This window comes from Bombyx mandarina, chromosome 19, assembly GCF_030267445.1.
Source record: "Bombyx mandarina strain Sakado chromosome 19, ASM3026744v2".
Classification (NCBI taxonomy): Eukaryota; Metazoa; Arthropoda; class Insecta; order Lepidoptera; family Bombycidae; genus Bombyx; species Bombyx mandarina.
This window is the reverse complement of record NC_143225.1, coordinates 6,000,154-6,024,465: the sequence shown is the minus strand read 5'-3', so window position 1 is coordinate 6,024,465 and position 24,312 is coordinate 6,000,154. Positions and strand designations below refer to the sequence as shown.

Here is a 24,312-nt window from a genome sequence, read left to right as displayed (position 1 = left end):
GTTCCGGCGTGGAACTAACGCTGCTGAAACAGCTCGTAATATGTGCGTAGCACATGTGATTGACAATGAATTGAAAGAGAAGGTGGAAGCCGATCTAAGCCAAACCACCCAGTAATTAGCGGCATGATTTAACGTTACTTTACCAACAATATTGATTCATTTGCGTCAAATCAATAAAATAAAAAAATATGAAAAATGGGTGAACTGTGAAAATATGAATGATAGCAAAAATTGCAGTGGAACAGCCCCGACTCATGAATCGATCTTCACCATTATTGCTCCATCATAACGCGAGACCTCATACAGCTCGAGAAATAATTTTAACTCTACAGAAACTGAAATTAGAAACCATTTGTCACCCTCCATATTTGTTAGACCTTGCACCAACGGACTACCATTTTTTCGAGATTTAGACAATTTTCTACTGTATAAAAAGTTTTCTTCCCAGGAGGCAGTACAAAATGCTTTCATACAGTTTGTAGAATCTAGATCATCAGAGTTCTATCGCAAAGGTATAATTAATGACCTTCCTATGAGATGGCAACAATGTATAGATAATAATGGTAGATATTTTTATTAAATAAAAATGTTAAATGACCAAACAAAATGAATTTCAATTCAGTACAAATTGGCAATCTCATACTTTAACCCCTAATATTTAGAAGCTCTAGTTATTTAACTATGATACTGTAACGTGGTCGCTGAACTTTGAATGAGACAACCAATAGCCGGATACAAAATATTGTCACTCTCCAATCCAATATTGTCCCCAATCACAAATTAGGGTTACGCTACTCTGGGCATTAGTGGATAAACTGCAATAAACACCACCAGTCCACCCTGTGACGATGGTTCAATTCAGCTTCTGAATTTTTTACAGCAACATAAAGGGATTTGGATATTTTATTATTTGACTAATAAAGGCAGATGAGTTTACAATCTACCCAATGATGGCTGTTCACACTAGTGATTACTGGCAATTCCAGATCCACAGCCAAAGGTGGACCACTACCCACTGCTACAAGCCTTGTATAAATGAGTTCATTTCATAGCAGCGGGGAAACTTTGCGGAAAGAAATTCATTTCAGAACTGAATGGCATCTGACAAAAATAATTTAAAAATGCAAGTTTAGTTTCTTTTTGCATAAATGGGTGTACGAGCTATCCCCGGATCCCATATCTACAACGTAAATACCTGGCGGTACCCACCTTAACACGTGAGTTCTAAATCTTAGTTAAATAGTACAAAGGCTGCCCCACTCTTGTAACCAGAATGCATTCCTGCTTCGCTGCAGAAATATACAGGGTAGCAGTATCCCTTGATTGTACCCATACAAAGTCATAAAACGCCTTACTGCCAGGAATTATGCAAATTATAATATTTGCAAGTTTGATTTTTTTGCAGCCCACGCACTTCCACTGCTTCGGAATTTTATTATCCAATGTTATTCCTGCACCGTTGGGGCTATTCGTGAACGTTGTCAAGTATGCGTTTCACCAGCAAAATTGGTATCTGCATACCGCGACAGGTATCCGCATCGTTCGATACGAATACACATCTTTAGACCACGATGACTTCGTTAAAAACTAGGATATCAATACCTACTTCATTAGGTAATAAACATATTCCACTAATACTCATAATCAAACTTGTCGTATTCACGTGCCATGTCATTTCAGATCGAAAATATAATTTTATTACAACAAACTTGGGCGGTTTTTTGGCAATGAAAATTAAATTCGAAATAACATTGCGGAAATTTTCATAGATTATAGACTTCTGGCAACCCTCTTTCGTAATGACAATTGATGACAAATTGATTCAAGTTTCAATCAACCAGCTGTAGAAGTTCTAAAATTGCGTATAATTTTGTTAGAAATAATTGAAAATTCGTTTTGTATTGCTACTTATTGAAGAAACTAAATTACTTTTGTAATCCGTTTACTAACATTGTGTTAAAATGGCATACGCCTATCTTTTTAAATACATCATCATTGGGGACACAGGTATTGATTATATTTCCTGAAATTTGTTTGACGTATTTTTGTGTATACCTTTGTTTATTTGCAGCTTTGACACACAGCAATAAAAAAACGTTGACATTGAGACACCTCAATAACAAAAAATATAAATCATGTTTTCTTTAGTATTGCTATTAGTAAATAGGCTAGAACTAGGGTAATTGCTATCAGATAATTCCGCCTACGCTTTTACGCATCTTCAAAGAAACATTTTAAATGCGTATTAATACAAACCACTAATATTCAAAGGTACAGTTCTTAGATGATAGTAAACAACAAACAATGTCTGATTGCTATTTCAAGGACATCCTTTGTTTGTTTTCAGCAAATCTTAATTCTGAAAGAAATCTTATTTTGCTGTTTTAGCTGATATCTTTGCTATAATATAATAATAATGAACATTAATTTGTAATATGAAGAAAATATATATTTGTAACTACTTGGAAGCTCCCTTTCAATTAATAAATGGTTAATAAATTAAATTCAGCTTAGGTAACATATTTTTTATCAGATTAAGCTTGTGATCATATAAATAATCCAAAAACATAGTCTATGTAATAACATATCATAGTCTATAAAAAGCACTGCCTTCTAAGATATATGCAAAATAGTTTTAAATTAGGGGGCGTAGATATGTACAAAATTTCACATTTATACTTTGTATAATTTTACATCATCATATATTATTATATTGTCTCTGACTGCATGATAAATTAGGATATGAGTGTAAATTCGACTTACTACTTCACTCTGACAGATGTGAGACTACCTAATTTTGAACTTAATTTTGGTTTTTATACAAGAATCCAAAAAACATAAATGTTACACCTTCAACAGGTCCAAGTTAACATTTTCTCATATGTTATGGGTATTGGAGATACACATACAAGATAATAAAGAGTAGACTTAGACCAATGCCAAATGTCTTTAATAAAGACTGACTGAGAACCAAACATGGTCACCTCAATATAGTAGTTACTAACTTACCTAACAGTTAGTGACCCTAACTAACTAATTATCTAATGAATAACAAGCTAATTATATAGATTTAACAATAAAATGCCTACTCTATTGAAGAATTATCTTCTATCTGATTATACATAAAACAGTAAGTCAACTATCAATAGCACCTAAATATATAATCTGATGTTGACACTAACTCAGATACCTTCTCAATTGTCTGGACAAATGACTCGCTAAAGATACATAAAAAATAAATAAATAAAACCATTCATTTTGTCCTTTGGTGTTTATTTCTCAAAGTTCATTTACATACATAAAAAGGCAGGGATAAAAAAGATAAGCACGAAACTTTGTATTGTTTTGTTACATGTATCAATGAGTTCAATAAACAGTCATCATAAATATTAAAACAGAATGAGTTTGTAACATTTTAAAAATGAATATGCAAGCATGTAATAAGTAGTCATGTCATGAACAATGAAATAGTGAAAACATTGAAAGTGGAGCATATTTACTTTCATATTTTGCATTTCATTAGAGATTTAATTGAAGAAAATTGTAATTTCAAAAAATGTTATAGTTGAGCAAACATGTACCCAGCACAGCCCACCTGAGGTTCAGTGCTTACAGAGCTACTCAGTTTTATGTTTTTTTTTTCTTTTAAAGGCTGAATTAATTTTTTAGGTACAAATAAATAATTTAGTTAAAAAATATGTAATTTAAATATAATCTAAAATTTATCTACAATGTTTGTTAAGAAGTTGAGGTACTGTAATTTCTGTGGGTACTGACCTATGTTAAACACAAATTGTATATTAAAGACAGTGTAAATTTTTCTCTAATAACACTTAATCTCTGCCAAAGATCAGTTTTATATTTGATGCAATATTTTATTTATTTATTTATGAGTTGATTTTCTTTCGTATGGACATGTGTATAGTAGTACTCAGGTCACACTTGGCCCAGATTATCATCCAGCATAAGGTGGGGTGATTCAATAAATAATTTTATTTTTTTATTGCACAGATGAGTGGACGAGCTCACATCCCACCTGGTGTTAAATGGTTACCGGAGCCCATATACATCTACAACGTAAATGCCACCACCCACCTTGAAACATAAGTTCTAAGGTCTCAGTATAGTTATATTTTGGTAGGACCTCTTGTGAGTCCGCGTGAGTGGGTACCACCGCCCTGCTTATTTCTGCCGTGAAGCAGTAATGCGTTTCGGTTTGAAGGGTGGGGCAGCCGTTGTAACTATACTTGAGACCTTAGAACCTATATCTCAAGGTGGGTGGCGCATTTACGTTGTGGATGTCTATGGGCTCCAGTAACCACTTGACACCAGGTGGGCCGTGAGCTCGTCCACCCAGCTAATCAATAAAAAAAAATTTGGAATACATTCCCTTGTTTGTAATAATAATAGCACTTGTGGTTACTATCAACATACAATGCTCTTATCAAATAATTATGAATAATTTTGACATTCTTCTTATAACAGACTTATATAGCTCTGATAATTTATTATGAAGAGAACAAAGACCATCAATCACCCTAAAAATACATTTGTACAAATAATATATTTCTTTAAAAATATGTAATAATATTTTAACACAAAAAATAAGGACCCTCATTTTTGTTAATTGAATGATTGATGATACAAATTAATATACTGTCAAAATATAAGATATACTTTACTACAAAATAAATAACTATAGCCATAACATAAAAAGATTATTTATTTTAATTTTTTTACCACAGCTGTTTATTTTCCTTCCCAGGTGTGGGTAAATCATGTTTACTCCTTCAATTCACGGACAAAAGATTCCAACCGGTGCATGATCTCACTATTGGTGTTGAATTTGGTGCTCGGATGATCACAATTGATGGCAAGCAGATCAAGTTGCAGATTTGGGACACAGCTGGTCAAGAAGCTTTTAGGTAAAAAAGAAACCAGTGCAGTTCAAGCGGACCAATAGTTTTGTTTAGTTTTATATTGGGGGTGGAGTAATGTAGGGGAAAATACTAGCGCCTTTCGTTTTTAATCTCGAAGCCCTAATTTTCCAGTATTGAGAATAAGAGCTCATGTCTTGATGTTCACTTTAAGATGTCTATAGGCTTTTTTATCCAATTAACAACTAGTGGCCCGTGAGCTCGATCACGTATCTTTGCAATAAATATTACAAAACATAAAAAAAATTTATAAGAAATAATCTTTAGATCACATTAGGTGAACGACATTGCACTCATCGATTCAAGTGTTATTACAGAAAAATAATGCTTATGGATAAGTTTTCTAATGTGTCCATGTATATGGGACATGTTTATTAAATGCAAATATAATCTATCGTATAAAGAGCAACGACTCGATCCGATATTGCCGAGATTCAACTAATTATGTAGTAACAACTATTTATATTGAATTTTTGTTGTGTAAACTAAAAGTGCAGTTAAGGAATTAAAATTACTTTTATAGTTTAAATTAAGTGTTTTTATAATTTTATCACGTAAGTATGACTCTTTAATAGTCCGTGACCACGAAAGATGTAATAAAAATACATACGTCCGGAACGTCTAACGACTGCGACCACGGCAGCTTAAAACTGAATTAACGGCTGTCTATTTTAATATTTATAGCAAAAATATAATTAGGTACTATTTTTATATTATGAATGATCAAGTGATGCTATACCCATGTATCATGGAAAGATAAGTGTGAGGCAAGTACGAAGTATCGCAATGTTCCAAAGCCATTACAGTCTAGACTGTAGACATGTCGAAAGTCTTGATTTCTAACTAAACTATCGACATCCATCAAGGTTGAATGAAACATCTCAGGTTTGTAATGGTTTTAAATAATGAATTATATTTTAATGTTAATTAAACTAAGATAAAAATGAACATGTGAGTGTCTTTGAAAGTAAACGACCACACAACTTCGTCGATCATAGACATGAAAACTGCTAAGGCATAGCTGCTTCCTGCATTTGCGTTGTAGATGACTATGGGCTCCAGTAACCACTTAACACCAGGTGGGCTGTGAGCTCGTCCACCCAACTAAGCAACAAAAAAAAAGCATTTCTACTTTTTTTTAAGTTTTTGAATTGAAAGAACCGATCTTCGTATTGTTTTAGGTCCATCACCCGATCGTACTACCGGGGCGCGGCTGGCGCTCTGTTAGTTTACGACATCACCAGACGGGAGACTTTCAATCATCTCACAACGTGGCTCGAGGACGCGCGACAACATTCCAACTCGAATATGGTCATTATGCTTATTGGTAACAAGAGGTACGTAACATTGGTATGATAAAGGTGAACGTAAATAAATATATATTTATAGCTTAAAAATTGCTAGCAAATTCAAATTGTCTAAAGAAAAAAAAATTTAGGCAATTTCTGGTGTGCATTTATGGTAGTAGTCGGTATGTTTAGATTATTTTAAACTGTTCTCCTAATTCTTTAAAGTTGTTATAGTCTGTTCATGATGAATTTCGATTACTATGAAGAGTTCCACGTGCAACCTAACTCATACACACAACCCACCGAGCTTCTCATCAAATTTATTCACTGGGTCGTGATTCAACGAAGCACTGCTCTGGCTAGGGCTAGTGTTAGCAATTCTCTCAGGATGAGCCCGTGGGCTGACCTGCCCGTCCGAGCGTACTTACAGTAGGCGCGCGAGTTCACGTCTATCCTAAGGAATGCGGTAGTGCTGTGACCTAGTTAATTATGGTAATGTCGATAATAACTACCGATTTAGTCAACAGCTGTCAATTTGCTTTAATATAACTTAAGGTAATTTTGCCAATTATTAAATAAAACAAATGTGATAAGTCCTAATTACTTGTTTATTTCTAATAGAGAAAAATATTTTTTAAATTCCGATTCAATCACTATCAAATGAAAGGACAACCGACAGATTACAGTCGGAATCAGTATGTATATTTTTTTAGTAGTTTTTTTTTTTTCTATCTGAACTCGTTGGAAGCGGAGTAGTAATGGTTAAATAACACAATAGCGTTAGCGTAAATTATCGATATCGTCACGGGCAACACTCGACGTCAGACAAATGCGGGGAGGCGGGCAAAGGTGGGGCGAGCTGTCCCCCGCGCGTCGCCCCGTGCCCCGATGGACATGAACTCGCGCGCATACAGTAGAATAGGCCCTCTAGTTTTGGCGCTATCGCATTTCTAATTCACATTTTTAACTAATTTCAACAGCAAAGCAAACACGCAGTTAGGCTTGAAGGGATTGAGATTCGGATCTCGTACCGATTTCAGCAATTAAAATATACAATTACCCTATTTAGTTATATTACCTACTCGTTTGAATAATTTAATATTTATAACTTTCTTGAGATAGTACGATTTTAAACATATTTAACTACACAACTAGGTACTAAACTAAACGACGGATTGTTTTTCAGCGATCTCGAATCCCGACGTGAAGTGAAGAAGGAAGAAGGCGAAGCGTTCGCTCGCGAGCACGGCCTCGTCTTCATGGAGACGTCTGCTAAGACTGCCGCCAACGTCGAGGAGGCTTTCATCAACACCGCCAAAGAGATCTATGAGAAGATACAGGAAGGAGTGTTTGATATCAATAATGAGGTATGGGTCGAACCTATTTACTCAGTAATCAGTTTTTTTTTTTAAATTGCATTTATTTCTTTCATAAGTTGGCTGGTTGGTTCGGTGAATTCGTTGATGTGGTACTCGAACCAATATTTAGTGTCAACGTTATTTCCAATTAGAGAATAAATCACGGCATCGACTCTCATTAACCTAAATGTCATGATTGCTACAAAGTCTGAAAGCCGTTTGCGTTTACTCTGTTTTATTCTATTATTTATCTATTTTATTGGGACTTTTTGGTGGGAACGCGAGGTGTGAAGTTGTGCAATTTGTTTTATTTTGTCTATTTAGTAAACGACCGCCATTTTACTGAGATTATATTTCATCCTATATCATCTCATCATCATAAAAGATTAGGCTGTATGGTTTGATAGCTTTGCTTTTCCATTTGGAAAAATAAAACTACTGCTACTCTATTTTATTGTTGCTTCAGGCGAACGGCATCAAGATAGGTCCTCAGCACTCGACGGGCGCCGGGGCGGGCGGCGCGGGGGGCGCGGGCGCGGGCGGCGCGTCCTCCGGTGGCTGCTGTTAGGTGTTGCGCTGCACACACTGACCGGACACTGCTCTACCAAACGTACACTCCGCAGGTAACTATTCATGAGGCCGTCAGCGCAAAAGGGGCCTAAGCTTACCATAGTAATCATTTGTATGAAGATAATAATTATGTTAGAATTTTTTTATTTTTTTTATTGCTTAGATGGGTGGACGAGCTTACAGCCCACCTGGTGTTAAGTGGTTACTGGAGCCCATAGACATCTACAACGTAAATGAACCTCCCACCTTGAGATATAAGTTCTAAGGTCTCAGTATAGTTACAACGGCTGCCCTACCCTTCAAACCGAAACACATTACTGCTTCACAGAAATAGGCAAGGTGGTGGTACCTACCCGCGCAGACTCACAAGATGTCCTACCACCAGTAATTACGCAAATTATAATTTTTATTACACGACGCCTTCAGAATTTACGACGAATTTACTTTTACACTGCTTCGTATCGTAGGCAAAAGCAATACCCGCAAAAATAATGTCTACTAAGCCATCTGTTATCTATGGGTGAAACTAGGGATAGGCCGGTTTTGCATCAAAATTTATTATGTTTTAAATAAATTGAAATATATATAGCGCGAATATGAAAAATCGTGGGTTAGGCCACTTTTACGCTGACGGCTTCATATAATATGTTTCAACACTGGAAACGTCATTAACTAACTAATATGTTACAGACGGGGCGCAGCTGTGTGCAACGACAGATTAGTACGAATATTCAAAATGCCGGACTACAAAACATTATAAATGCTAAAAAATAGCTTGCGTTTGAACCTAAATATACAAAATTAAACAATTTAAGATTTAATACTTAGAATCAAAAAATGATTAAATTCAATAGTTATTAGAAACATAGATTACTTCTGTGATTTAAATATTTGCTTCCTATAATAAAATTAGATCATTTGTACCAACCGGTAAATTAATATTTCTAATCATTTTTCTTGATGAAAAAAAAGCACTGTCCACACAATTTATATTCAGTAGTATCATTCATCTCATAAAATTATATAGTAATTAGTGCTTATATATTTCGGTGTATATGTATTATTATATTTTTAATTTGCGGATATCTTTAGTATCACTAATCGAGCATTTACTTGTAAAACATATAATCCTAAGTAGTGCCGATTTTATATTATCTAATACAGAGAATTGTGATTAATGTATTGTATCAGTTCAGATGTTTCAATTTATTTATATATTTTAGTTTATCATGTTAAATGTTCAGTCCAAATAAAGTTTATTTATTTAATGTCATCTCAAATTAGGTGAATATTTAAAAAATATTATGTACTAGATATTTGTTTTTGAAACAATTGTGATTTATTTGCTAGTTACAGTATTTACCTTGCACTGTATTTGTGATGACCTTTAAAATGGCGACGTAACCAAGAACTGTATCTCGTTTATATGTCTCGACAATTTTTATTCGAGTCGGCAGGACAATGTTCAAACAATTACGAGACTAAAATATGCCAGTTAAGAAAATTAGGTGGTGGTCTAGAATAATTGCACAAGTATGGAACTGAAATGTTTCAATATGAAATGGAATCGCAACCTAAAGATGACTGCTTGCAAGGTACTGAAAGACATGATTACAAAATAGGTTTATGTTTAAGTTTAGCCCATTGTAATGATACGATAAAAATATTTTGTAAGGTTACATAATATATGCAGACACATTTGTAAGGTGTAATTCATGAGAATAAAAGTTGAAAAATGTTATTGTATTTTTTTTTTTTTTAAATAACGTATCAAACATTTCCTCTCTTTTTGTAGAGGGAGACTGACATCTCTCTTTTTTACTTTACAAGATCCATATTACACAATAATTAAATACTATTTTAAATTTATTTTATTAAGTCCAAGTCTGGTTATATGTATGATGATATGATAATATGATACCTAATGACAAAAAGAACAGATAATTTAATATTTTAAAAAACTATACTACTAATTACTAATAATAATACTAATTTATTTATTTTCGGGTGGAATAAATTAAAACGAATTTCTATTGAAAAAGATCACATCAATTAGATTAAGCTAAAATACATCTCGGTAACAATAAAGATAAATGTAATGCCTGAGCACATCTGAAGTAGTTATATACATCTGAAGCCAGTGTATCGATTGTATTTGTATTGTATGTATATATGTCTGTATGTTATACACATATATACATGTATTGTTTCATATTTTCATACTGATGAAAGAGGATAATTTGTTATAAAATTGTTAGTGTTGCATCATTTGTCAATATATGATAATGTTCTAGAATATTCAAAGAAGAATAGTTAAAAGTCAAAACAGCATGTACCTAGGCGTCAGTAATTTCATTAATGTGCGATTATAGGTAAGGATAATTATCTGTGGGTATAACTATTTATTCTTAAAAATGTCACAGGAGAAGAGAAATTTTGGCCGCTGATCGGAGCGAGATGCAAGTTGCAGTTGTCCCTGTCGAGCTCTTTTCCTTTAGAACTTTTAAAACTTGGATCATTTATATTATTATCACAACAAAATATTACATTGGACATAACATACATATATAAAAAACTGTTTGTTTTTAGTGAGTCATAGGCATAATGTATTCATTGTGAATAATTAAACTAGACTTGTTATGAACTTATGGAGATTGTAGTAGCAATTGCAATAGAAACCTATACAGATGTGTCAGATTAAATGAACTCCAAATTATAAATAATTATATCTTTATTTTTCGCAATAATGAAATAACACATTTTTTTAAACATATTATTATACGCAACACCCTTCGTCAGATTATAGAAAGAGAGTTATCAGCAACATGCTTCGTCAAAAAGTACAATATTTACTTTGAGCTAGAAGCGTCGTCATTATTGTGTCGTATCTTACTTTTCTAATTTTGATTAAGTATTGTTAAGTGACACTTTATTGATACAATAATTTGAAATTGATCACAGGTCAATTAACAGTGTGTTATCTTGATGCCCCAAGCATTACAGTCATCTACTGCTAGCGACTCTGGGGCTAGATTTGTTGGAACTGTCATTTTGTATATTAAAACTTACAAGATGAATTACCATCTTACTTTTTAAGCACAATAGTATGATAATGTTATGGTCACTCTGTAATGTTCAAATCCTGCCATAAATCACAGCAAATTTCATTTAAAACAGTGAATACGCAGTTCACAATTTCTGGCGTTTTCATTTTCACACCTCCATTGCATTTTATTTCTGCTTTTGTTAAATTGATTTCACTCAAATCGAATACAGTAACATCCAGGTAACCCAAACTGAATATTTGATTTTGTAATATCTGGTATGCCAGGATTATTAAGTCTGCTTTCTTTGTTGTTTCATCTTTTATTCTGCAATAATAGAAAATTATTATAAGCTCGTACAATAACAGTAATCTTCAGTTATTTGGAATCAAAATTCTATAAAACAGTTATTATTACATGTATTTTTGAATTTTATTATCTTATCATGAAATACTTTTTTTTAAATTGACTTTTATGTTACATTAATTTCTTAAAAGTCAACTCGGTTAATTCAAGTCATCTAAAATGTAACTTATTTAATCATATAAAATAGTATTAATTTCATATATCTTGATGAGTATATTTGAGTTGATTGGGTGCTTGTGAAAAACAAATGACATGTTTGACAATGGTTGATTTTGTGTATATTGTACAAATGGGTGATTTAGCTCACAGCCCAACTGTAAGTAGTTAGCTGAGTCCATGAGTCAAAGGACAGGATGTCAGTTCCAACAATTTTAAAAAAGCCAGTATTTGAATATTTCTGCAAATTAGTCTGGTAATTCATATCCAGTATATATATTTTATTTGTATAACCAACTATGCCCAAAAAAGAAAATAATAAATAGCATTTACCCATTCCAAATCAGTCTCACATCTCCTATGTCAAATGATAGACTTAATTTACTTTTGACTTCAGTCTGTGGGCTTCTATACACAAGTGTAAATTGATCATTTGACCGGGATGTATCACTGTCTATAAAACTGTAACCAAAGTTCAAAAGTTGGTGCTGAAAGAAAAAAAAAATTATTTACTATATGCTACTATGATGTTTGCTTCTACAATATATTTTAATGCACTATAAAGTGTCACTAATTAATACTAGTCATGGAAAATTAAATTGTTCTTTTTTAACACACTATGTTTACTATGCATAAACTGAAATAACAAATGTTATTAGTTGCACTTATTATGCTTGTTAATAGCCAAGAGGCCAAATCAGAAACTAAGACTTAAGTATAACTTAACTTATGAATAGCTTTTAAATCAATCACAAATGATTTTTAACTATTATTTTATCTAGCATATTTATTCATTGATGTTAGAAATAAACTGAAATAGTACTTTTTTTTAGTCAATAATGATAAGATGATAAGTTCTTGTCCACTATTTGAGCAATTTTTTTTCCTACCTAAGCTGATAGCCTTGAGAGGCTATATCAGCGTCGCCTTAACTAGTAGGTGAGCTCACTGGGCTCAAACCTGATGACGTTGTTAACGTGAACCATAGCAAGAGTCGTGCTTCGCAGAATCTAATAATTTTCCATCAGTGATATCTAAAATATGCAAATGATCGATGATTGTACTTACTTGAGTAAAACTAAACTGTTTAATGTTGCAATCAAAAGCAGTCTGCAAAATTGTTTTTACAACTGTTCCAACTCTCTGTTCACCTCGTTCTAGCATATAAGGTAGATGTATTGCATTTTCCATACTAATGCTTATACCCCAAGACAATAATATAGCAACATATGCAACTTTTTTAGTATTGCTGTCCTCTTGTGATGATCTAACTGTTATCTGTGAAAATGATAAAATTCCAAGATATAAAATTATTGGCTGGTTTGGTTTCTAAAGTCTGTACCATGTTTTAATTCTTTTTTTAATGATTGAAGGAGTTTTCCTTAATTATGTTGCAACTAATTTAATTGAAAATGTACTCACTAGTATTCCACTAGAATCTTCTTCGGAGTATTTCAGTAGTGGTAGTTCTTCAAGTACTACAGTGTATTTTGCTGTATTACTCATTTGCAATGAGCTGACGAGTGCCTGAAGGATTTTAGAGCCATACTGCTTCAACTTAATACCATTGTATTGAAAATTGTACAAGGGAGATACTTTGTTTATTTTCCAAAGGCCTTCATTATATATTACTGAAAAACAATTTAAACATATTTAGTTAAATATTTTATTATTTTTGACCCACAAGATACCGTTTTATGCATGTACCACGACGTAAGGATTTTGTTTACAATTTTTTACGTACAGGCTATTGGATCGCCAGTTACATGACGACTTGTGTTACCGTCTTCCTCTTGTTCCCAGCACGAATCTAAACGTAAGCTAGACATTATATTCAACTTTATATGTACGAACAACAACTTTAAAATATAATCAGTTATAATTTGTATATTCAGGTGTAGTTCCCTTTTCTATTTCGGTATTTTATAGAGCATACACGATATTATCCATTTGGATAAAGTCAAGTTATTAGATATCAAATTTGCCTAATATTTACAATAAATTAATCACTAAATTAAAATTTTATGTGGTCTAAGTACGGTACTCAATTTTAAAAATATTTCATAACGTCGAATAGTGTCATATGTTTATTAGAATAGTTATATTTTCCAATTGGAAAGGCAAAGATAATCACACAATACAGCCTAATCTTTTTTATATTCAGATTTATGAAAGATGATATTGAGACATTAATCAACTGAATTCATTATAGGAATTGAATTAAAAGAGACCAGATGATATGAGATGAAATATAGTCATAGTAAATTTGTGGTTATTAACTGAGACTTTTAAAGCGGCCTTTTTTAAAAATCACGAGAAGCTACGTCCAGCGGCTTGTAATTCCTAATATTCAAAATTTCAGATTGTTTAATTTTATTGATTCGTCCATTGGATAGACAAAGGTAATAAGAATTTACATCTACTACTTGTTGTAAATGTGTAACACTACACTGTTATACATTTACAACATTTTATATTTATAGTCCTAGGACGTTTCACTATCCTTGTCTAGATGAGAAGTATGTTGTTATAACAAAAGACAATCATCTGTTTTAACATTTAAACATTTAATTATACATTCCGATATTCGAAAATTGTCACTTCACATATGACAAGTGCTGCCTCCATTACTTACACATTCAAACTCCAATAAAATATAATAAGTAATTAATTTAATTTCATTTAACCCAATATCTACTGTGTTGTCTTATTTTACCTCATGTAGTTACTTTCTATTTCATTTTATACCATCCTAGTCCCTTTTCCTTTTTGCTCAACAGACATGGCTTCCGTCTTTGTAATAAAATATTTAACAACAAAAGAAAATGTCATTGTGGTTTTACGTGCTGCATTTCCTTTGCGCAATTAACAGACTGATCAGACCAGAAAATCTATGAAAGCAAGTCATTGAACTTATGCGCACTGAGCAAGTAATCACTACGTTTTACTTATGCGCATAGATAATATAAATTATCCAAACAAGTAAATTATCATTTATCATTCTTTAACTTGTTTTGTTCCGCAATCACTCAGCTGGACTTTGATACCGGTTTTCTCTAAGTGCGTCAATTGTGAATTATAAACTTATCATTTCGTTTCTGTACATCGCCGAGGATGGATCAATTGCGTTTCGACGGACGTGTAGCAGTAGTAACTGGTGCTGGAGGAGGTTTAGGGAAAGCCTACGCTCTGCTCTTAGCATCCCGTGGTGCTAAAGTTGTCGTCAATGACCTAGGCAGTGCCAGAGACGGTGCCGGAAAGTCCAATGCAGCGGATGCTGTTGTTAAAGAAATCAAAGATAAAGGTATGTTTTAAAACAATTTTCAAATTTTATCATATTTTTACAAAAAGATAGGTAGTTTTTTGATAGAAAAATGGAGTGTACGTGTCGAGGTGGTCGAGGTCTTTGTGATGTTAATGAGCACCGCCAAACCCAGCCATAGTAATGAAAAATTATACTACTTTATCTATTAATTTCTAAATAAAAATACAACTATATCTTTTAATACTAAATGGAAATTGATACTTTCATGAAGATTGACATGAAAATTATTTCAGGAACTTTAATAAAGATCAAAGTCACTACAACTAATTATCTTTCGGGTGGGGTGGGTATTAAAAACAGGACCAAACAAAGAATGCCTAAATATATCTCTAAATGTACTCTAACTGTTAATTTTGACACCATTTCTAACAAATTTCTAAAGCAGATAGGGAACTCTACTGCACCTAAGTGCTTTATTTACTAGCAAGTTAATTTAAAAAGAAATGTTTCAATAAAAAATTCAAAAAAAATTCAAAAAAAAATCTTATTCCCGTTTAATTAAAGGTCTCCAAAGATTTTAGTCTTGTGTACTGCTAGTCATATTTTTTTATTGTTGGTAGACTTTTTGGCTGTTTAGTTGTGTTTCAAGAACACTCAATTTAAAATTACAAGTTGAAATTTTAGCAATAAAAAGATTTTTAAATTGATGCACTAACTCTATTTATTAACTTAAAAATGTTGAATGAAAGTTAAAAAATGTTTAGAATGAAATATGCAATTTCGAAAAGGGCACACCTCTGAAAATGTAAAATGTTCAGGAAATGAAAAAAAATTGATTATTTTCTAAAGCAGTGTAAAATTTAAAATAGTAACTTTTGAGATATGTTTTAGTGTTAATTAGCAATTGAAAATTACTGGAATTATTATAAAATGGGTGTAGGTAAGCCTTAAAACTACATGTATATGAAAAAATGTATTTGACAAAATATGCGACATGTGCCGTTTTCGAAATTGCATATTTAATTAGATTGTGCAAACGAAAAAGATAGTGTTGGAGTGTTTTTCAAAAGGAACAAATATTTATTGTTCTATAAATTTTAACAGTCTTGATAAATTAAATTTGAATGTCTTAAATGTAATCTAACTTGCAACATGAAGTTAGACAAAATGTAATTGGAATTATTTTAATGTGATAAAATAATTTAAGGTGGAGTAGCTGTAGCTGATTACAACTCTGTCGTCGAAGGGGAGAAACTAATAAAAACGGCAATTGATAATTTTGGGAGGATTGATATTCTTATCAACAATGCTGGCATTCTCCGTGATAAGAGCTTCACTAAAATGACTGAGCAGGTAGATTTATCTATGTATCTAGGAAATATTTTGATAGAGTTTATGAAGGTACAAAGTTCAATGTGCAATAAATGCAGAGAGGTCAATATAACAAGAGCCCAAATGGGTTTTTGTAAAATTTCCAAGAAGCTTGAGACTTCATAGATTAAACTTTGGTAATTGAAAATTACATTTGATTTGATGCCAAAACTTGCATGTAATAACATAATATTATATCAAATATGTATTTCATTACAAAATTCAATAAATGCCTGTGGGATTTGAATACTGGCACTCACATTACTCAATATGACTGCGCCGGGCGTCTTATCCTGTAGGCAATGACGACTTTAGAACTTCTATGAGTAATAAATGACATTTTGTAGTAAAAACATCTCAAAAAATTATAAGGATGTAATTACCGATGATATATATGAACAGTATTGTGTAACCTAGCACGGGGAGATACCACCATCCTACCTACTTTTACTGGGAATCACTTGTTCACTATGTTGTCAGTGATCTCCGGTAACCCCTTAATATGAGGAGGTCATGAGCTGTATATATACTATGTTAATTATTATGTTTTATTATTGAATAATGAACTTAAGCACATGTGTTCGGTAACAAATCAGTTCATTGTGTGTCTGTGTTTATGAAACCCGCACTTAGCAATCCTTTTATTAAAAGGAGAACAAGTACCCTCACTAATACACTACATTAAAGGTATAAAAACTAAAAATAACCAAGTAAAATTTTTAGGACTGGGACTTAATCCAAGCTGTCCATTTAAAAGGTGCTTTTAAGACAACTCATGCAGCATGGGAAACATTCAGAAAACAAAAATATGGTCGCATTGTAATGACCTCAAGCAATGCGGGCTTGTTTGGGAACTTTGGTCAGGCTAATTACAGGTAATTAATCAAGAAATAATCAAGTTTAAATTCAAATTAAATTAATTTATAAATAATTATCATTTTGTAACATTGAATTTTATTACTATTATTTCATTATTTTATTTTAGTGCTGCTAAACTTGGTTTAGTTGGTTTAGCTAACACATTGGCCATTGAAGGCGCAAAATACAATATCAAGGTGAACACAATTGTCCCCACGGCGGCGTCTCGTCTCACTGAAGATATCCTCCCGCCAGAGATGTATGAGGCCATGAAGCCGGAATTAATTGCTCCAGTTGTTGTGAGTATAGCTTTGAATTTTATTTTTTTTAAAAGAATTACTTAATTCTGTTGTGGAATAGCACTTTTGAGACCAAGTTTTCTTTGTAGGCATGACATTCTATGTCTGTCATTCATAGAGTCTAAAGCTATTTTAATATGATCATAAAAATAGTGATATATAGATTTTTTATTATAAAAAAACAGTAATATGATCTCAGATAATTATGAAAATGTCTGTATTATTACATACTGACGCATTTGACGTTCGATGACGTAATTAGTAATAAAATAAATAGTGACTTATAATACGAGACTAACTTGTTGTTAAAAATGTAACTTACAATCAATGCTAGTAAAGATTTTCAAAGTTGAAGGTTCAAAGTTCAAAGTTCAAAGTTGATTGCTTATTTATCAATATATCTTGTTTTGTAAACATTTTGTAAACAAGTAGTAGCGTTAAGGATAAGAAAAAGGCTCGGTGGATTGGTATCGATTGATGCGAGTGTCCTGGTGTTCGAATCTCGCAGACAGGTACCAATTTTTCTAATGAAATATGCACCTGACATATGGTCACGAATTACTTCCACAATGAAGGAACAACATTGTGTAATAAAAATGAACCTGGCACAGATTATTATTTATGTAATTATGATTAGGTAGTAGGACCTCGTGGAGGTCGTGCGTCAAGCCTCAGTTCGCAAACTAAGGAGAACATCTATCAAGGCCTTAATAAACAAGAATTCCACATGGCCATGACTGCTCTGCCAAGACTTACTTATGATGAGTAGGACTCTTGTGAGTGGGTGCAACACAGACGTGCAGGACCCTGCGCCCATTAACAGTACTAGAGATCAGTATTGCCACCTACCATTGGCCACGGCAATGAAATTGTTTCCTCAGTATTTAATGTTTAATTTCCTGAATTGGATTTTTTACGCGCGGACGAATAGGAGATGGACTCCACCTGAGAGGCAGGCCGCGGCTTGGCTCTGCCCCTGTCATTGCTGAAGTCCATGGGCGACGGTAACCACTCACCATCAGGTGGGCCGTATGCTCGTCTGCCTATAAGAGCGATAAAAAAAGAATTTGCTAACACTAGTCCCCAAGAGCAGTGCCTTGCAGAGTCTACCACCGTATTGGGATCGCGACCCACTGAGAAGATCGCGCGAGAAACTCAGTGGGCTGTGTCTAGGGTTAGTTCGCTCGTCGCACTCTTCGTCGAAGATCTGGGTGATCCGAAAAGACATGTTTCAGGTGGCGGCAGCTTTGCGTTGCCCCGTCGCCCAGGTCGGATGTGAGAATTGGACAAAACTCTCTCTCTTACATAAAAATACTTCCAAGATTCCTGTTGTTATATTAACAATTATTATTCACAGGCGTACATGGCACACGAGTCCTTCAACGATACCGGTGCTATCATCGATTCCACATTGGGTTTCGCAACCAAAGCACAATTATTTAGGAGCAATGGAGCCCCACTCAAGTGAGTATTGATTCGTTAGTGAGCTTAGATTCGGTAGTTAAAACGATTTCATACATCCAAACTCGCAAGCGGGTAGGAGAACAATATGTTTATGGTTTAATTTCACCCTTTTTTTTATTATCTTTATATTATTTCTGATGTTTCGAATGCTATACAGTTTTGTCTCTCTAAAACTCTAGCAAGATCTGTCGTGTGTAGGTGGTAGGCGGTTTTCCTATTCAGATTTAGATAGTATATTTTCAGAATGCGGGCCAAGCTTATAAGGTCTGAGAACCGTTGGCCGTAAATAATTTAATTTTTTTTACAAAAAGACAAAATTAACATTTAAATAAAATACTCCACTTTTATTTGCACTTAAAAAAACAATTAATCATTATTTTTAATCGTTGGCCGTAATTTTTTTTAAAAAATGTTACAAAAAGACAAAATTAGCACTTAAATAAAATACTTCAGTTTTATTTGCACTTAAAAAACAATTAATCAATATTTTTATATTTGTAAATAATAACACGTAAAGTAAAATAATTCAGCTTTCTTACAGTTTTTTGGCTGGTAGAAAAAAAAAAACAGTTTCAGTAAATAGAATTGTGTATGGTAAATAAATGTTGGTGTTATAACATACAAGTTGAATTGAAGCATAGGAGTCATCGAAATCTATTAATGTGTTTATGAAGAGAATAAATCATAATATAATTAGACTTCAAAATCATAAAAAAATAAGTACCTATATCTCCATTCGGCTACATATTAACATGACCATATCTATTATATCATAGTATCACTATCTACACCATTCCTTTTTATCTTATTATTTTTTTATATCTAAGTTTATTCTGCGATTGTTTTATGAGCATGTATTTGATCAAAATGGATTTCGTTTTGAATGTTATAAAGATTTAAAAAAAAAAAAATTATTACAATACCGAATTGTGAATAAAAATTCATCAAAATCAGTCTAGCTGTTTAGAAGGAATTCACTAACATACACACGGACAGAATTAGAAATTAGATCAATTAATAAATCAGTTAATAAGAATTATGAATATTAAGATTATATTTACATGTTCGTGTAATTTTTAACAATGTTATGTTAATGTTACATAACTTTTTTACATATCGGGCATTATAGTACGTCGAAACTTGGAAAGATTGATTCGTCCGAAAAAAAATTTTTTATTGCTTAGATGGGTGGACGAGCTCACAGCCCACCTGGTGTTAAGTGGTTACTGGAGCCCATAGACATCTACAACGTAAATGCGCCACCCACCTTGAGATACAAGTTCTAAGGTCTCAAGTATAGTTTCAACGGCTGCCCCATCCTTCAAACCGAAACGCATTACTGCTTCAAGGCAGAAATGAGTGGGGTGGTGGTACCTACCCGCGAGGACTCTCAAGAGGTCCTACCACCAGTTAAACAAGTTTTCAACCATTACTAAAACTATATCTGACCAAACGTCTACTACAAGTTATATGATTATAAAATTATATAATAATATAATACAGCACAATACAAATTATATAATTATAAAATTACAAATAAATGGTAAATACATATCGAAACTTGAAAGGCAAACGTGACTAAGCGACAATGCGTGAACTTTACAGTAGACTAATTTACAGTTGAAATAACTGAAAAAAAGAAATATTTTAACGAATCTAGCTGTAGTAGAATCTAGCTAGTAGCTGTAGGATTGAAGTGATTTTAATAGATCTAGAAATAAAATTTTTTTGCGCATCGAATATGGTTATTGCCTATCATTTATGTACAAAGCAGTTATTGTCGCTTAGTCACGTTTGCCTTTCAGGCGTCGATATAATTAATTACCAGGAGGCCGGGCTGGGCTGAGCTCGTCTGTGTGCTTAGTGCGAGTTTCATAAATCGAATCGAATGACTCGAACCGAGTGTACGTTCTTCACGGTGAAAAGTGCAAATCTCTGAGTGCTAGTAGACACAAGTTACTCGACTTGCAGGACGTTTATTCATCTTGGGCAGCGATAGTTTTTTCTCTTATATTGGTAGCACGCAGCGTTTTTTCTTTAAGGCGTTCAAATTAAATACAAAGCTGTCTAACGATATTTATAATTAATCGGGAAATGGGAAATGTCACTGTGCTTAGTGTGAGTTTTTTTAATTACTCAGTCGATTTGAAATTAGTCATTTTACGATGTCATTTTGATTTCAAATATATGGACCTACGTTCGCAAGGACAAATATCAAATAAAAAAAAAATTTGAAAGGAAAAACCGTTATTTACCTTCAAGCGATTTCGAGAACTGTCCCTTTATACGTACCATATTTACTGGTTTTTGTTACACGAAATTAGTCTTATCATCATTGGAACCCCATTTTATAGTCGTTTTTCTCTATAGGAAGAGACCTTCAGACCCAGTCACGATCGAATCGGTCAAAGAGAATTGGTCCAAAGTCGTGGACATGAGAGGCGCCAAACATTTGGAGAAGATCGCAGATGTCACGCTAGAACTTGTCGACAAACTTCAGGTGAGAGATAAAGACTATTTAATGTTCTGTTCGAAGAATGCAATATATGAACTTAGAGTTAGTTAAATATAGCTTGATACAAATGGCACAAAGGACAGGTGGCACGTCAAAAAAAATAAAAATAAAACATGCGATTTTTATATAAAAAAATCCAAATTAAAAAAAAAACACTCGACTTTGGTATTTTGTTGTAAATTTAAAACTATATCGACGCTTGAAAGACAAACGTGACTAAGCGACAATAACTGCTTTATACATAAATGATAGGCACTAAGGTAAGGATAGGCATACATAAATGATAGGCAATAAGGTAAGGATAGGCAGTTCTATTAAAATCATTTCAATTCTACAGCTAGATTCGTTAAAATATAATTTTTTTCAGGTATTTCATCTTTAAATTAGTCTACTGTAAAGATCACGCATTGTCGCTTAGTCACGTTTGCCCTTCAAGCGTCGATATGTACATATTTCTTAGAATATCAGTATACCAGTCGAAGAGTGAAAAGCTATTTGGTTTAAGCGACATTTTTGCAACATTACAAAAGAGCCATTTAAAGTTTAAAATTTGGAAAATATATATTATTATGTAATAACAAAAAAGCTTCTTCAGCTATTTGAATGGAGTAAAGTTAATTAAAGTTCAATAATAATTAAAAACGTATTAAATGTCGTTTAAACCAAAAAACCTTTCACCCCTCGTTATGTCTAAATTATTGACACGCTAGGTAGGCAGCGGCATGGCTCTGCCCCTGGCATTGCTGAAGTCCATGGGCTACGTTAACCACTCACCATCAGCTGGGCCGTATGCTCGTCTGCCTACAAGGGCAATAAAAAAAAGCTGTTTTATTGTAGTTTATATTAGTCAAATTCACATTTGTCATTTCAAAACTCAAAAGTAGAAAATTTATTTATCTTTTTTTATCATGCCACAACGGAGTCATCATTATCTTATCTGTTTCTTAATGATATGCGTGGCGTGAGTACCGCGCATATCAAAAGATATTCATATTACATAAGTAATATATCGGCTTTACGTACATAAGAGACTTTAGAGAAGATTTTATTAAGAGGATAAGAATGTTCTACCACAGTAATTCTCTACCTATTTATTACTACTACCTATTCATTTATGGGTTTAATTTTGAAAATATTACGACCCAGTAAAATCATTTGTAAACGTGAAAATTATATTAAAATTACGAGGTAGTTCAACTAATGAGAAAGTACTGTGCCTATATTATATCGATTTATTTAATATTACATTATGTAATGTCAGAGAAAGATTTTGATCTTTTATGTTAAGTATAATGCGCGATTCTAAATCAAAATTCTGATGTTCAAAAACTGTAATATAAAGTTTGAGAATTAAAACGTGCAAATAAAAATGTGCACGTAGCTAAAAGGTTTTTTTTCTTTGTTTCTAAATTATAATATCTATATAAACTTAATTGCTATTTTTGTATTGTCGTGGGAATTTTTAAAGTATGAACATTGTTACAATTAAAATTTGTTTTGTTTCTTTTGTAATAAAAAGTAACCTTTTGTCGCTTAGCAGACAACGCAAGTTAATTGTGTATTTTTTTTTAATACAAAAACACCAGGGAAGAATAACTCGATATCACCTAAAGATTTATCGGATTTATGTGTTGATTTAATTTCATTATTTATATGTATTTGGAGGCTAGGGTACGGATTAAAACTGGCTACTAGACCTCTCCCATACACAAACCTATCTAGAGGATCTGGTGTGGCTTGCTAATGCACTAGCATTATTACTAACAAGCATTCTCGTCGAACCTGTCCTTTGCGACGAAGGGTTCGGCGAGTAAACTAACCCATAGACACAGCCCACTGAATTTCTCGCCGGACCTTCTCTGTGGGTCGCGTTTCCGATCCGGTGGTAGATTCTGCGGAGCACTGCTTTAGCTAGGGTTAGTGTTAGCAACGCCTCTAGGTTTGAGCACCGTAAGCTCACCTACTTGTTAAGTTACGCTGATATAGCCTCTTAAGGCTATCAGCTTAGGTAGGGAAAAAATATATTAACAAACAAGTAGGCAGAAGCTTGGCTGTGTTCCTGGCATTGCTGACTCCAGAAGTAACTACTTATTTTCCATCAGATTGGCCGCATCCTCGTCTACCTTTGTAATCAATGAAAAGAAAGATATTTAAGCTTGATTTAAAAACATGTTGTATTTGTAAAGGAATTTGAAGAACGTTCCAAACTGGACGGCGACAGGGACTCGTACTGGACAACGTACGACTACAACGCAAAGGATTTAGTCATCTACGCCCTGGGAGGTGAGTTGTGTGACGTGTCAAATGTATATAATAGTACTATAATCAGAGGCGGATTATCCGTAAGGCAAACTAGACACGTGCCTAGGGGCGTGCGAGCTCAGATTTTTTAAATAAATAAAGAAAATAATATATCGACAATTAAGAACTAAATGCTGATCTATAATCTAAATCTTCTGTCGTCCCCCTTGATTTCTTCACAGTTATAACGTCATATTTCATTCGCGCATTAGCGTAAGTACAAGGGTCTTGGTCTACTTAAAGTCTAGGGTTTGATGATACAACGTCATCGTAATTGCAAAAACAACTATAAGTTATATGACTATAGTTAAAATTTATAGTATTATGATGGCCATTTATGGCCGGTACAGGGCCGCCGCGGCGCCGATAAAGTGATTGCCTAGGGCGCTCTGGACCTTTAATCCGCCACTGACTATAATCATATTTGTATATAACTAATAAACTGAATAATGATAGTTTCATTCATTTGTGAAATAAAAATAATTCGATTGCCGTCAAAAATGTTATTAATCGTAAATA

At 33.2% G+C, this 24,312-nt stretch overlaps 3 protein-coding genes across 3 annotated transcripts in view; 2 read left to right on the top strand and 1 right to left on the bottom strand.

The window, feature by feature from the left end:
- The first annotated feature begins 1,793 nt into the window (after positions 1 to 1,793).
- On the top strand, positions 1,794 to 9,895 carry Rab2 (RAS oncogene family member Rab2). Its single transcript, XM_028174383.2, has 6 exons — positions 1,794 to 2,007; positions 4,766 to 4,925; positions 6,119 to 6,274; positions 7,413 to 7,593; positions 8,051 to 8,207; positions 8,845 to 9,895. Exons 1-5 carry the CDS (start codon positions 1,962 to 1,964, stop codon positions 8,150 to 8,152), a joined length of 645 nt encoding a protein of 214 aa, XP_028030184.1. The 5' UTR covers positions 1,794 to 1,961; the 3' UTR covers positions 8,153 to 8,207; positions 8,845 to 9,895.
- Positions 9,896 to 10,867: 972 nt separating this feature from the next.
- Positions 10,868 to 13,798, bottom strand: LOC114243402 (centromere protein L). The gene is made up of 5 exons (XM_028174886.2): positions 13,465 to 13,798; positions 13,143 to 13,351; positions 12,789 to 12,998; positions 12,054 to 12,208; positions 10,868 to 11,525 (listed from the first exon to the last, which is right to left on the bottom strand). Exons 1-5 carry the CDS (start codon positions 13,547 to 13,549, stop codon positions 11,276 to 11,278), a joined length of 909 nt encoding a protein of 302 aa, XP_028030687.2. The 5' UTR covers positions 13,550 to 13,798; the 3' UTR covers positions 10,868 to 11,275.
- A 792-nt stretch (positions 13,799 to 14,590) lies between these two features.
- The window catches only part of LOC114242087 (peroxisomal multifunctional enzyme type 2), a 30,794-nt gene continuing 21,072 nt past the window's right edge, over positions 14,591 to 24,312 (top strand). Inside the window, exons 1-7 of the mRNA XM_028173106.2 lie at positions 14,591 to 15,024; positions 16,193 to 16,338; positions 17,080 to 17,231; positions 17,342 to 17,513; positions 18,871 to 18,977; positions 21,348 to 21,477; positions 23,679 to 23,775. Coding sequence (XP_028028907.2) covers positions 14,835 to 15,024; positions 16,193 to 16,338; positions 17,080 to 17,231; positions 17,342 to 17,513; positions 18,871 to 18,977; positions 21,348 to 21,477; positions 23,679 to 23,775 — 994 coding nt within the window. The 5' untranslated portion in view covers positions 14,591 to 14,834. The remainder of the gene's footprint in view (positions 15,025 to 16,192; positions 16,339 to 17,079; positions 17,232 to 17,341; positions 17,514 to 18,870; positions 18,978 to 21,347; positions 21,478 to 23,678; positions 23,776 to 24,312) is intronic.

Bases quoted from the DNA above. Each gene is read 5' to 3' on its own strand.
- LOC114243402 (XM_028174886.2), bottom strand. From the start codon at position 13,549: ATGTCTAGCTTACGTTTAGATTCGTGCTGGGAACAAGAGGAAGACGGT. The intron at 13,352-13,464 runs GTACGTAAAAAA...ATTGTTTTTCAG, and splicing joins AACTGGCGATCCAATAGCCT to TAATATATAATGAAGGCCTT. The intron at 11,526-12,053 runs GTAAATGCTATT...CTATTATTGCAG, and splicing joins GTGAGACTGATTTGGAATGG to AATAAAAGATGAAACAACAA.
- Rab2 (XM_028174383.2), top strand. From the start codon at position 1,962: ATGGCATACGCCTATCTTTTTAAATACATCATCATTGGGGACACAG. The intron at 2,008-4,765 runs GTATTGATTATA...TTTCCTTCCCAG, and splicing joins CATCATCATTGGGGACACAG to GTGTGGGTAAATCATGTTTA. The intron at 4,926-6,118 runs GTAAAAAAGAAA...GTATTGTTTTAG, and splicing joins GCTGGTCAAGAAGCTTTTAG to GTCCATCACCCGATCGTACT.